The 14,682-nt window shown below is 51.0% G+C and overlaps 1 protein-coding gene across 2 annotated transcripts in view; it reads left to right on the top strand.

The window, feature by feature from the left end:
* Window positions 1-14,682, top strand: part of INPP5D (inositol polyphosphate-5-phosphatase D) — a 148,582-nt gene that overhangs the window by 121,668 nt on the left and 12,232 nt on the right. For both annotated transcript variants that reach the window (XM_055402233.2, XM_088835116.1), the window contains exons 19-22: window positions 117-206; window positions 2,925-3,038; window positions 4,343-4,425; window positions 7,558-7,645. In XM_055402233.2, coding sequence (XP_055258208.2) covers window positions 117-206; window positions 2,925-3,038; window positions 4,343-4,425; window positions 7,558-7,645 — 375 coding nt within the window. The remainder of the gene's footprint in view (window positions 1-116; window positions 207-2,924; window positions 3,039-4,342; window positions 4,426-7,557; window positions 7,646-14,682) is intronic.

Raw genomic sequence — 14,682 nt, 5'->3', positions numbered from 1 at the left:
GAAACTTGTGGAGGCTTTCATAAGCGTCAGTTGATTTCTGCCGTGCGTTCACCATCCTTGGCTCGACCAGAAGGATTTCTCCTCCCCTGCTCAGAAATTCTTTCTCTTCCCTGCAGGCAGCACCAGTGACATCATGACCAGTGACCATAGCCCTGTCTTTGCCACATTTGAGGCAGGAGTCACCTCCCAGTTTGTCTCCAAGAACGGTAAGTGGTGGTGGCGGGGGTGTCTGTCCCTCTCTTCTCCATGCAGACAGGAGGGCTGGGCACTCAGCTTCTGGTTGCAGCAGTCAATTGTCTTCATTAGATAAAGGCTCATCCTTCTGGGCAAGCCCAAGGTCTGCACGTCAGGTCTCTTCATATCCAAACGACACCATGATTTCAGTCCAGAGCATGTTCTTTTTCTTTTTGGCAAACATGCCAGCTTTTTAAAGCCTCAGTTCTAATACGGTCTTGAAAATTGGGAAAAATAAGTGATTCCCAAGGTGTGGCACAGATCTCACCAAAGACGATTCTGGGTGGGACATGGATGAACACTTATTAGTAATGCATTTATTTTAATATGCTTTAAATGTGACGCTTCTGTGTAAGGCAAGCAACACTGGTTTTCCATTTAGTCTTGTGATGCACTCATATTTAAATACATTTATTTAAGGTTTTAAAGTGAGCCTATTTAAAGGAAATGTTAAGACAATATTAGGACAGGTGTGTGGTAGGCAGTAAAAATTGTGAAGATAGGATGCAGATGATTGCACTTGAGGAAATACTGGAGTAAATAATACTCTATAGATCTGCAGGTAATTTTGCAAATAATCCAGCTCAGTCATGGTTGCCAGGCCAGCCTCATCCGAGCAGAGGCGTGGATGTTGTCTGCAGCGTGTCCAACCCTGGGCCTGAGTGACCAGAAAGCCATGTTGTCACCTCCTCTGCCCACTCCCCACTTCCACGGTCAGCAGACAGTGAGGGCTCATTTAGGAGGGCTGAGTGCAAGGCCTAACACAGGTTGGAAAAACCTGGTTTGCTCCTCATCCTTTGTGTCAATGAGGCTACAACCCTGTCTTCCTGAGACACTCCTGCCCATGGGCTATTGCTCTGACATCCATGGCCCCAGCAATGTGACCTCCGCTCTCCACACAAGCCTTGACCCACCATCCTGTCTCCTTCCTAGCTCTGGCCTCTGTGCCTTTCCAGAATCTTCCACCTCTTGCTGGCTCCCAGCCCTCTCTCTGTTCTCTGAGTTCCTGCAGCATTGATAAAGCAGCCCATACATCATACCCTCATTCCATCCCCAGAGTTAGCCTTATCCTCCGTCCGCTGCATCTCAGCACACAGTAGAGGTTCACAAACACCGATGAGCAGGATTAACATCTCCCTGGAAAAGAGTCTGATGCTAGGAAGGATTGGGGGTGGGAGGAGACGGGGACGACAGAGAATGAGATGGCTGGATGGCATCACCAACTCGATGGACATGAGTTTGAGTGAACTCCAAGAGTTGGTGATGGACAGGGAGGCCTGGCGTGCTGTGGTTCATGGGGTCGCAAAGAGTAGGGCATGACTGAGCGACTGAACTGAACTGAATTGAAGCGGAGCATCGGAGAAGGCAATGGCAGCCCACTCCAGTACTCTTGCCTGGAGAATCCCATGGACAAAGCAGCCTGGTGGGCTGCAGTCCATGGGGTCGCTAAGGTCAGACATGACAGTGACTTCACTTTCACTTTTCACTTTCCTGCATTGGAGAAGGAAATGGCAACCCACTCCAGTGTTCTTGCCTGGAGAATCCCAGGGACGGGGGAACCTGGTGGGCTGCCGTCTATGGGGTCGCACAGAGTCGGACACGACTGAAGCGACTTAGCAGCAGCAGCAAGCGGAGCATGGCCTTGGTGCTGGGTGTTTAAAAAAAAAAAGAGAGGAAAGCCAAGTGAAAGAAGACAGAGAAATGAGTAGAAGATATACATATGGTATCAATTGTATGTGGGGGTCTTTATTAAAAAATGCCAGTTTCATATACAGTACAGGGTGGTTGCCAGGAGCTGGTGAGGTTGAGGGGGAGGAGAGGTAAGTAAAGGTTATAGGTTTCCAGATATAAGATGAATGAAGTTCCAGAGCTCTAATATTCCACACGATGACTATAGATAATAATACAGCATTGTACACTTAAAATCTGCTGAGAGTAGGTCCTAAGTGTTCTTACCAAAACACGCGAACAAACAATTAATGTTGTGAGATGATGGATGTTATTATCTTGATCTTGGAAATCATTTCAGTGTTTGTATCAACTCAGCCTGCTGTTCACTTTAAATATACACGATTATATTTGTCAGTTGGTCTTCAATCAGGGAAAGAAAGAAAGGAAAGCAGGAAGGAGGGGAAGGGTAGAGGGATAGGTGGTGTGTGTCCTTGCTCTCAGGTGGCTCAGAGTTTTTGCAGAAGGACGGGACACTGTTCACAGTCAGTCTCAGGACACTCGCAAAAGCATCATCTAAAGGAAGGCCACACCTGCAAGTTACCTGGTACCAGTGAGCATAGGGAGCTCCGAGTAAGAAACAGGAGGGAACCATGCCTGGAAGGAAGAGCAGGCCTGCCTCACTATGTGAACTTAGAAACAAGATCGATTTGGGCATCTACCAGCCCTCTTTGCCAGAACCCCTGGGGAGGCCCCAGTGTTAAGGGTGTTACCCAGGGCCCGCACAGCTTTGGTGGCACAGCTGAGCTTAGAACTCTTCCCTCTCTGCCCTACACCAGCTTGGACTCAGCAGAGAGGCTGTTACCCACGTAGGTGGTGGGATTTCAGGGGACACCCTCCCTCCACTTAGACCCTGGATGTGAGGAGGGAGCTCGGTGTTGCAGGGGAGAAGCAGGGCTGGATCGAAGTGCTCCGTCTCCAGACACACTGTGGAACCGAACCTCTGCTCTCCCCCATTCCAGGCCCAGGGACCACTGACAGCCAAGGGCAGATCGAGTTTCTCGGGTGCTACGCCACACTGAAGACCAAGTCCCAGACCAAATTCTACCTGGAGTTCCACTCCAGCTGCTTGGAGAGTATGTGCTCACCTTCTGGGGGGGTGCGGGCAGGGCCCCTTCACCAAAGCCTGGTCCTTGGTGGCCCTTCTCTTCTGCCTCTGGGAAGGCCTTCCTGATGGGCCTCGGTGGGGACGGGGTCAGAGAGTGGGGACAGTATAAGAGGACACCCAGTTACTGTGGGGCCCCCAATGACCTGCGATGCTGCTGCTCCAGGGTCGGGGCGGTCCCTGGGGCACAGGCGCACCAAGTGGGCAGCGGGGCAACTGGATCCTCTGCCTGCCCCACCGGGCGGAGTTTGGCCCACTTTTGGGTCCCCTAAGCCAGGGCCCTGGCGTGACCAGAGAGTCCTGGGCAAAGGTCCAGAGCTTGTGGAGGCCAGCGCCGGGGTGGAGCAGCTGCTGGTCATCACCTGTTCTTCCCCAGGGTCCCCTCCTCTTTCCTGCATCACAGACATCTTTCTCAGTGGGTCTGAGCATCTGAAAGCGAGCTAGAGATGGGCAGCCTCCCATCAGACAAGGAGCGGTTCGCACACAACTGGGTTTAGGGAACAGTCTTTCTAGGTGACATTTCTAGGCAGGTTGTCTAAAGCCGCTCCATGGTGAGGCGGTCTGTGCGGTTTCTAGCTCTCCTTATGGAGATGGCCCAGAGTGGGAAGTGGGGAGTCAGCCCCACAATAGCAGGCCCTGTGTGACGGGATGACAGATGCTTCCAGAAACTGGGAACAAGACTTGGGCCACCTGCTGCAGTGCCGTCCCACCTCCCTTCCTCCGCAGACTCGGCCTGGGCTCCCCTGCTGGTGACAGATCCGCCTTCTCTCCGAAGTCTCCCCAGGTCCCAGTTCACTGAGCAAGGGCATAGCACTTCCAAAAATGACGAGGATTTTTGTGCGGGTGTTTTTAATAAACTATCGAGACATTTGCATACATTTCTATGGAAACAGCATGTTAGGAAGCTTAAATTAGCGTTTCAAAAGGCTGTTATCTTGAGTGGCGTGGGACGAGCCGGAGCCGTCATGTTTCCTAATCTCCTCCTCGCCTATGAGGTGATGATTCCTCCGTTGCCTGGTTTGTGGCAAAGAGGAGCCGAGAGGGAGTGGAATCTCTGAGTGTCCTAAAAATAATTAGACCGTGTTGGCAAATGACCATCCCCTGAACCAAAACAGAATCTCCAGCAAGCTCGGCTCCTCAACAGTGCTGTGGCCCCAACAGATAAAAGAGGAGGGTGGGTGTCCTCCCTGGTTCTGGTAGAGCGACCCCAGGAGTCTTCTCTGTCTGGTTCTTATGCTGTTCTTCTGAAAACCTGCCTTCTTGTCCCCTCGACAGGTTTTGTCAAGAGTCAGGAAGGAGAAAATGAAGAAGGAAGCGAAGGGGAGTTGGTGGTGAAGTTTGGCGAGACCCTCCCGAAGGTAACTCAAGAACAGAGATGATTTTGTGTTCATCAGCCAGAGGTGCTGGCCATGGCAGAGCTCCGGCGGGCAGAAGCAGCTGCCTCCCTTTCAAGGTGGTTTATGACTCTTCCCAGCAATGGTTAAACGTGGGCCTGCACCTTTTGTTGTTGGTCAGTCGCTCAGTCCTGTGTGACTCTTTGTGACCCCATGGACTGCAGCACGCCAGGCCTCCCTGTCCTTCACTATCTCCCGGAGTTTGCTCAAACCCATGTCCATTGAGTTGGTGACACCATCCAACCATCTCATCCTCTGTCGTCCCCTTCTCCTCCTACCTTCAATCTTTCCCAGCATCAGGGTCTTTTCCAATGAGTCATCTCTTCGTATCAGGTGGCCAAAGTATTGGAGCTTCAGCTTCAGCATCAGTCCTTCCAATGAATATTCAGGACTGATTTCCTTTAGAATTGACTGGTATGACCTCCTTGCAGTCCAAGGGACTGTCGAGGGTCTTCTCCAACACCACAGTTCAAAAGCATCAATTCTGTGGTGCTCAGCCTTCTTTATGTCCCAACTCTCACCCACACCTAGTGGCCCCAATATTCCTAGATGGATTTCAGTTCCCCTAATAGATCATAGAAGGGGTCTAGAGGATGTGTCTTCTGACCACGTGATTTTACAGAGAGACGAAAGGAGGCAGGTCTCAGAGAGGCTTGTTCATGGTCACACAGCTACAGTGACAGACCCAGGACCCACAACCCAAGGCCCCAGTTCCCCTGCAGTGTTCCTTCTGTTCAGCCCTGACTCAGAGGGTCACAGGAAGGAGTAGAGAAAACTGTGTTGGCTCTGGATGCACAGAGAACCTGACCTGTCCTTGGCCCCCAGCAAGCAGAGGGTAGAATTGCAGGCAACCGTAGTGGGACCCCGTTTGTCTTTATTACAGAAAACTGGGACCCAGCACTGCTTTCGTGATGTTACGGTAATGATGAACATGTCTGGTGTTCACCCTGGAGACACCTGGAATAGAACCCTGCTTCTTTATCACTTAACAAGGGAGGGGGACGTAGAGGGAGTGTCCAGGGCCGGGAAGGCTTTTCACACAGGGGAGGGGTCTCAGGCCCCCCTGGAAGATTCCCTGGAATGTGATGCCCCAAGTGCGTTTTAAAGGACCGCCTCAGGCAGGTGTGGGCAGGCAGGTCTCAGGGGCCTGGGCTCCCCACACTGGTCCTAACTGTTGATTGGAACCAACCTGTGGACCACACATGAAAAGACCTATGTCCGAGTCCCGAAGTCTTTAGTCTGGGTATACTTCAGATTGGGGTCCTCCAAGAGGCTGGGGCTTCCTGGGTGGTAAAGAATCCACCTGCCAATGCAGGGGATGCAGGAGACCCGGCTTTGACCCCTGGTTCTAGAAGATCCCCTGGAGGAGGAAATGGCAACCCACTGCAGTGTGCTTGCCTGGAGAATCCCATGGACAGAGGAGCCTGGCGGGTTACAGTCCATGGGGTCACAAAGAGTCAGACACACTGAGCACATGTGCACGCTGGATGCAAGAGGCTGGGGCGGAGCTGACAGTAGTCCCTGTCTGGTGCTGTTTTCAGGACCCGAGTCCCGGTGGTCCTGGGCTCCAAGGTGATGTCCCAGCTCAGTCCCCACCCCACCCCGCCTGACCCTCTCTCACTGCCCCCGGGAAGCACCCGGACAGCGCATTTCTTATTTCCGTGAAGTCGGGAATGATGCCAGCATCCCATCCCAGTGTCCCCGCAGCGGCCCGCTCCCGGCCCTCCTGCCTCTGGCCTGCCCTCCCCTCCCCACTGCCGCCTCCCAGGGGGCTCCATCCCTCCCTCCTGGCCGAGGGGTCTTTCTGGAGCACCCGTCTGCTCCTGGCCCCCTTCCTGCACCGATGGGGTCCCTGACGCCAGCTCCTCGGCCCGGCTCCCGGCCCTCTCCTCACTCTTGGTCTCTTCCGCTCCCCAGCATCTCAGGGCCCCCCTCTGTCACCCCCATCTCCTCACCCTCTGCAACCCCGCAGAGGCACCTGACGAGGCTCCCCGCCCCCCACGAGCTGCCGTGTCTCTCGCAGACCTGTGTTCAGGTTCCACCTCCCCCTCCCCCTGCTGCCCGGGGATGGGGAGTGGGGGCGCTCCTCTTCCTGCCTCAGCAGCACCCCGGCCCCGGGGCTGACTTCGAGCCAGCGGTCTCTGCACGTCGGTGAACTGAGTTCTGGGGGCAGCGCTGGAGCCTCAAGAATGGCCCAGAGCTCCCACCACCATATCCAGTCACCTGTTCTGGAGCTTTCTGAATAGAGTCCATCCCGTCAGTTGGCATGGACCCAGAGGCCCGCACTAGGGATCTCTTGGTGTCTGTGGAGGGGAGGGAAGGGGGCAGCCTGTGAGCGTTTTATTAGGCCTTCTGTGTTGGGGTCCGCACGAGGAACAGCCCTCAGCTGGGAAGAAGTCACAAGCGGGAGCCAGCATGCAGGAGCAGGCAGCCTTGCAAAGCCCCTTCCCGTGCCTGTGGACTGGCCCTGCCCTGTGCCCCCAGCCCTGCCCTGTGCCCCTGGACACACCAGCAGGGACTCAGGGACAGGCTGGAACCTGGGGTCTGTGCCTGCCACTTGCTGAGCCACCCTCCAGCAACCCACAGGACCCTGCAGGCCCACCCAGGAGGCTCTCCTGCGGGTGGACACAGGTTTCCTCCTTCCCAGACAGCGGGCAGGCCCTGCAGTGCCCCCTTCAATGCAGCCTCCATCCCAGGACGGGGGGCCAAGGGGAGGGCTGCACTCTTGTTGGGAGTGGGGTGTGTTCAGATGTCTGAATATCAGCCTGGCCCCGTCCCTCTCCTGATCGTGGGGTGTGCGGGTGTGGGAAGGGAAGGGAGGTGGTACGGGTGAAGGCATGTTTGGGGTCAGACTCTCTCCCCAGGGCCCCGGGTGCAGTGTGATGGGATTGAGGGCTCCGAAAGGAAGTTAACCCCACCATGCTGGGCAGGGCAGGCATACGGGTACCTTCCTACTCTCTTGGACAGGAAAAGCAGAGATTCAAATTTAAAAAGAACATCTGTGTCCCTTGCCCCACACATTCCCCTCTCCCTGGGCTGGCTCCCCCAAGCCTGTCCCCTACCTGTCCAAGCTAACCCATGCCATTCTCTCTGCAGCTAAAGCCCATCATCTCTGACCCCGAGTACCTGCTGGACCAGCATATCCTGATCAGCATCAAGTCCTCTGACAGCGATGAATCCTACGGTAAGGGTCCTGGGAGAGGTGCTATAGGTGCCATACCTGGGATCGAGGCCACCCATGTCGGGGAGGGGAGTTACCTCCTTCACAAAAAACCCACCTGCGGCCCATCCTGGTCCTGCCAGCGGGACAGTTACCAGGAAGTCATCCTGCTGACCCACTGGGCTCCCAGGAGGGGCGGGCAGCCTCTCCCATCCACGGAGCCTCTCCCGTGTCGGATTCCATGCCAGGTGCTTGAAATATTACGACTGATCTTGACACGACCCTGTGAAGCAGACACTGTCCTCCCCATTAGTCGGTGAGCAAACTGAGCTCAGAGAGAGAGTCACACGGGTGGCGACTGGCTGAGCCCTCAGCTGGGCCCAGGCCCACCTGGCACTGCTCAGTGCCCAGCCCAGACTGGTGTGAGAAGGCCTGTGGCCCCAGCAACTGTCCCCCTAGAGAGACACCATCTTCTGTTAAGATCTTCAGCCTGCCCCTGGCTCCAGTGCGGTGTTAGCTGTGCCCTTGAACTTGGTATGTTCAGTGCAGCTGGAGCATGGGGTGAGGGGGCAGGTAGTCAGACAGAGGCTGGAGGCAAGGAGCCAGATTGGCAGCTCCACACAGGCCAGGTCAGGGGTAAATACTACATCCTGGGGCCAGCAGGAAGCCACTAAAGAGTCAAGCAAGAGGATGACATGGTCAAGTTTACAACTTAGAAACAGAGTTTGCAATGATCAACGTGATGGATATCAATCCTAAAGGAAATGAACCCTGAATATTCACTGATGCTGAAGCTGAAACTGCAATACGTTGGCCACCTGATGTGAAGAGCCGACTCATTGGAAAAGACCCTGATGCTGGGAAAGATTGGGGGCAGGAGGAGAAGGGGGTGACACAGGATGAGATGATTGGATGGCATCACCGACTCAGTGGACATGAGTTTGAGTAAGATCCGGGAGATGGCAAAGGACAGGGAAGCCTAGTGAGCTGCAGTCCATGGGGTCGCAAAGAGTCGGACACGACTGAGCGACTCAACAACAACAACACATGGTGGATGAGGGAGCCAGAATGAAAGTTTAAAATTGAGAGGTACTGAGAAGGGACATCTGGGGAAGAGGGTGGAGGATGGCCCTGCACTCGTGCTTCAGTAGCTGAGTTAATGTTTCCATTTCCTGAACTGGGTCAGCTGTGGGGAGGAGCAGGCAAAGGAGACTCAGCCAGAGAAGTGGGAGGAAACTGGAAGACTGGGGTCACGGACGCCGTCAGAGCTGCTCGAGAGGAGGGGGTGGTTATGACAGCAAACGTGGCCGAGAGATCCGGCCAAGTGAAGACTTGCGTCCTGCAGACCAAGTGCCCCGGGATCATCTCTGGACTTGGGGGAACAGTGTGCAGTGAGGGAGTGTGTGGGGCGAGAAGGCGGAGGGCGCAAGACCCACCAGCCTGTGCAGTGGGGTCCAGGGTGGGCGCCTGCTTCCAGTGGAAGGAATCTGCAGGTGGTTAATGCTGATCAGGGGAAGCCGGGAAGCAGAAAGAGGCTGCAGACAGGAAGGGTGCCCATGTGTGTCTGTCGCCCACTCTGCAGGCTCTACCCAGAGCCCTGGGATCTAGGTGCCATCACCACTCTCGTTGCAGAGGGGAGGAAATGAAGTGACTTGTCCAAGGTCACCCAGCCACTGCTGCGTGACCCTGGACTTGAACCCAGATAGCGCAGCTCCAGAATCGTTCCCTCCACTCCCTCCCACCACGGCACTGGAAAAGAGGGTCCCTGAGCCAGGCAGGGGTGGGTAGAGCCCAAGGAGTCTGATGGAGCAAAGAAAAAGGATCCACATGGTACCGGAGTGTCAGGAGGTTGGCTGACAGGAAATGGGCACGTGGCTCTGAGGCTCCATCTTCCTTCCAGACACTGAGGTCCTCGTTTGTTTCTTTCTCTTGGTATCATGCTGACAAACAGCACATCATACTGATGTGCTCAGACGCTCAATCATGTCCGAGTCTTTGCGACCCCATGGACTATAGCCCACCAGGCTCCTCTGTCCATGGGATTCTTCAGGCAAGAATATTGGAGTGGGTTGCCATTTCCCCCTCCAGGGGATCTTCCCCACCCAGGGTTCGAACCCGTGTCTCTTACATCTCCTGCATTGGCAGGCGGATTCTTAACCACTAGCGCCGCCTGGAAGACCCATCATACTCATCCCTAGGAAAGAAATCATTCAGCAGTCTCCTATTTATTTGCTTTCACACTCCAGTGTTCATAGGCACGTAGATTTCTACGTGAATATTTACCACGGAGACACCTGCTGTAGTCTGCTTTCCTCACCTAGCATCAGATAAGACACATTTTCCACGATCCTCCAACCCAGCCTTCATGATGGTTGCTTCTGATGGTTTCATAATAGTCCATGAACTTACGATAGCTTCATTTTTTGGTCATCTTTCAATCTTTTTATATCCTCATTGTTAAAAGTATTCCTTACGACCACTGTTGAGGCTCAGCCAATTATTTTTGTTAGTGTTATCAATAATGCTCAAATGGACTTCTTTGTGGACATTTTTATTTGTTATTAAACCCCAGTTGATTTACAATGTGTTAGTATCTGGTGTTGGAGAAGGCAATGGCAAGCCACTCCAGTACTCTTGCCTAGAAAATCCCATGGACGGAGGAGCCTGGTAGGCTGCAGTCCGTGGGGTCGCTAAGGGTCGGACACAACTGAGCGACTTCACTTTCACTTTTCACTTTCACACATTGGAGAAGGAAATGGCAACCCACTCCAGTGTTCTTGCCTGGAGAATCCCAGGGACGGGGGACCCTGGTGGGCTTCTGTCTATGGGGTCACACAGAGTCGGACACGACTGAAGTGACACGGCAGCAGCAGCAGCAGTATCTGGTGTACAGCAAGTTGATGCAGATATATATTATATACTGCGTCATAGTGTTTTCCGTTATGATTCATTATAGGATATTGACTGTATCTCCCTGTGTTGTAAAGTAGGACTCTGCTATTTATTTTATATGTAGTGGTTTTACCTGCTAACCCCAAACTCCGAGTTTGTCCCCCGTGCCTGCTTTCCACTGGTTACCACGAGTTTGTTTTCTATGTCTGCGAGTCTATTTCTGTTCTGTAAATACGCTGAGCGATCCTTCAGAGTCCAGATGTGCGTGATACCGTCTGATATTTGTCTCTGTCTGACCCACTTCGCTCAGTGTGAGAAGCTCGAGGTCCATCCCTGTTGCCTCGAATGGCATTGTTTCTTTTTCTTACAGCTAATGTTCCGTTGTGTATGTCCGCCACGTTCATCTGTTAAGGACATTCTGGTTGCTTCTGTGTCGTGGTGATTGTCAATAGCGCTACTGTGAACATAGAACTGAATGTATCTTTTTGAATTAGACTTTTCTCCAGATATATGAGCAGGAATGAGACTGCTGGATCATACGGCAGTTCTATTTTTAGTTTTTTTTTTTTGGTAAGGAAATGCCATACTGTTTTCCACAGTGGCTGCACCTATTTACATTCCCACCAAGAGTGGACAAGGGTTGCCTTTCCTTCTTTGTGGACATTCTTCAATCTCCTTTGACTGCATTTGTTCTTTTGGACAGTCTCTTCAGGACAAGCGCCCACGTTTCCTGGCTAAAGCAAGGTGTCCATGTGTTTGTGGTTCTTGGCCCTCGTCATCAAACTGAGGGCTGTGAAGGCTCTATCTTGCCTTGTTGACCTGCTTATGTCCACGTGTGCGGGTCTCCCCAGATCCTTACTGGCACTGTTTTTTGCTTCCTTCTTATTTTGCTAGTTTCAGGTCTGTAAGAGAGTCCCTTAAGTGATGCCTTAATTTGCATTTTTGATGACTCAGAAGACTGAACTGGTTTCCATTTCAGTTCAGTTCAGTTCAGTTCAGTCGCTCAGTCGTGTCCGACTCTCCGCGACCCCATGAATCACAGCACGCCAGGCCTCCCTGTCCATCACCAACTCCCGGAGTTCACTCAGACTCAAGTCCACAGAGTCGGTGATGCCATCCAGCCATCTCATTCTCGGTCGTCCCCTTCTCCTCCCGCCCCCAACCCTTCCCAGCATCAGAGTCTTTTCCAGTGAGTCAGCTCGTCGCATGAGGTGGCCAAAGTATTGCAGTTTCAGCTTTAGCATCAGTCCTTCCAATGAACACCCAGGATCGATCTCCCTTAGAATGGACTGGTTGGATCTCCTTGTGGTACAGGAACTCTCAAGAGTCTTCTCCAACACCACAGTTCAAAAGCGTCAATTCTTCGGCGATCAGCTTTCTTCACAGTCCAACTCTCACATCCATACATGACCAAGGGAAAAACCATAGCCTTGACTAGATGGACCTTTGTTGGCAAAGTAATGTCTCTGCTTTTTAATATATTATCAAGGTTGGTCATAACTTTCCTTCCAAGGAGTAAGCATCTTTTAATTTCATGGCTGCAATCAGCATCCGCAGTGATTTTGGAGCCCAAAAAAATAAAGTCTGACACTGTTTCCACTGTTGCCCCATCTATTTCCCATGAAGTGATGGGACCAGATGCCATGATCTTTGTTTTCTGAATGTTGAGCTTCAAGCCAACCTTTTCACTCTCCTCTTTCACTTTCATCAAGAGGCTTTTGAGTTCCTCTTCACTTTCTGCCATAAGGGTAGTGTCATCAGCATATCTGAGATTATTGATATTTCTCCCAGCAATCTTGATTCCAGCTTGTGCTTCTTCCAGTCCAGCGTTCCTCATGATGTACTCTGCATATAAGTTAAGTAAGCAAGGTGACAATATACAGCCTTGACGCACTCCTTTTTCTATTTGGAACCAGTCTGTTGTTCCATGTACAGTTCTGACTGTTGCTTCCTGCCCTGCATACAGGTTTCTCAAGAGGCAGGTCAGGTGGTCTGGTATTCCCATCTGTTTCAGAATTCTCCACAGTTTACTGTGATCCACACAGTCAAAGGCTTTGGCATAGTCAATGAAGCAGAAATAGATGCTCTTCTGGAACTCTCTTGCTTTCTCCATGATCCAGCAGATGTTGGCAATTTGATCTCTGGTGCCTCTGCCTTTTCTAAAACCTGCTTGAACATCTGGGAGTTCACAGTTCACATATTGCTGAAGTCTGGCTTGGAGAATTTTGAGCATCACTTTGCTAGCGTGTGAGATGAGTGCAATTGTGCGGTAGTTTGAGCATTCTTTGGCATTGCCTTTCTTTGGGATTGGAATGAAGACTGACCTTTTCCAGTCCTGTGGCCACTGCTGAGTTTTCCAAATTTGCTGGCATATTGAGTGCAGTACTTTCACAGCATCATCTTTCAAGATTTGAAATAGCTCCACTGGAATTCCATCACCTCCACTAGCTTTATTCGTAGTGATGCTTTCTAAGGCCCACTTGACTTCACATTCCAAGATGTCTGGCTCTAGGTCAGTGATCACGTTATCGTGACTATCTTGGTCGTGAAGATCTTTTTTGTACAGTTCTTCTGTGTATTCTTGCCACCTCTTCTTCATATCTTCTGCTTCTGTTAGGTCCTTACCATTTCAGTCCTTTATCGAGCCCATCTTTGCACGAAATGTTCCCTTGGAATCTCAATTTTCTTGGAAAGATCACTTGTTTTTCCTTTTCTGTTGTTTTCCTCTATTTCTTTGCACTGATCACTGAGGAAGGCTTTCTTATCTCTCCTTGCTATTCTTTGGAACTCTGCATTCAGATGCTTATATCTTTCCTTTTCTCCTTTGCCTTTCGCCTCTCTTCTTTTCACAGCTATTTGTAAGGCCTCCTCAGACAGCCATTTTGCTTTTTTGCATTTCTTTTCCACGGGGATGGTCTTGGTCCCTGTCTCCTGTACAATGTCACGAACCTCCGTCCAGAGTTATCAGGCACTCTATCTATCAGATCTAGTCCCTTAAATCTATTCCTCACTTCCACTGTATAATCATAAGGGATTTGATTTAGGTCATATCTGAATGGTCTAGTGGTTTCCCCTACTTTCTTCAATTTAAGTCTGAATTTGGCAATAAGGAGTTCATGATCTGAGCCACAGTCAGCTCCTTGTCTTGTTTTTGCTAACTGTATAGAGCTTTTCCATCTTTGGCTGCAAAGAATATAATCAATCTGATTTCGGTGTTGACCATCTGGTGATGTCCAAGTGTAGAGTCTTCTCTTGTGTTGTTGGAAGAGGGTGTTTGCTATGACCAGTGCATTCTCTTGACAAAACTCTATTAGCCTTTGCCCTGCTTCATTCCGTGCGCCAAGGCCAAATTTGCCTGTTACTCCAGGTTTCTTGACTTCCTACTTTTGCATTCCAGTCCCCTATAATGAAAAGGACATCTTTTTTGGGTGTTAGTTCTAAAAGGTCTTGTAGGTCTTCATAGAACCATTCAACTTCGGCTTCTTCAGCGTTACTGGTTGGGGCATAGGCCTGGATTACTGTAATATTGAATGGTTTGCCTTGGAAACGAACAGAAATCATTCTGTCACTTTTAAGATTGCATCCAAGTACTGCATTTCGGACTCTTTTGTTGACCATGATGGCTACTCCATTTCTTCTAAGGGATTCCTGCCCACAGTAGTAGATATAATGGTCATCTGAGTTAAATTCACCCATTCCAGTCCATTTTAATTCACTGATTCCTAGAATGTCTATGTTCACTCTTGCCATCTCCTGTTTGACCACTTCCAATTTGCCTTGATTCATGGAATGAAATTAACTAGTTACATTCCTCTTTTTGTAGAAAATGTCTGTGGAGTAGTCTGCCCATTACTCTGCTGGAGATTTGATTTTTGAGGCGTTCAGATAAAATACCCTCTCTGAAGCTGGCTGCAGAGAATGGCCTCAGTCTGTCCTCTTTCCATTTTTAAAAAATTCCTCTATGCAGAAGTTTTAAACTCTTATATCCTCTTATCTGTCAGTCTTGTTTTGTCATTTCTCACACTGCTTCAAACCTTGGGAGGTTATCCTTCTCTCCAGCAATCAGATTAGTATTTAATTCTGGTTTTCTGCTGGATTTTCTATGATTTAATTTCTTGCATCCACTAATCTGCGTGGAGTTCACTGAAGGTTTGAGCTGTTTTCCCCAA

This window comes from Moschus berezovskii, chromosome 4, assembly GCF_049115385.1.
Source record: "Moschus berezovskii isolate FMDL1 chromosome 4, NW_MosBer_1.0, whole genome shotgun sequence".
NCBI classification, from domain to species: domain Eukaryota; kingdom Metazoa; phylum Chordata; class Mammalia; order Artiodactyla; family Moschidae; genus Moschus; species Moschus berezovskii.
The sequence above is the reverse complement of the archived record's forward strand: the minus strand, read 5'-3'. Positions and strand labels throughout refer to the sequence as shown.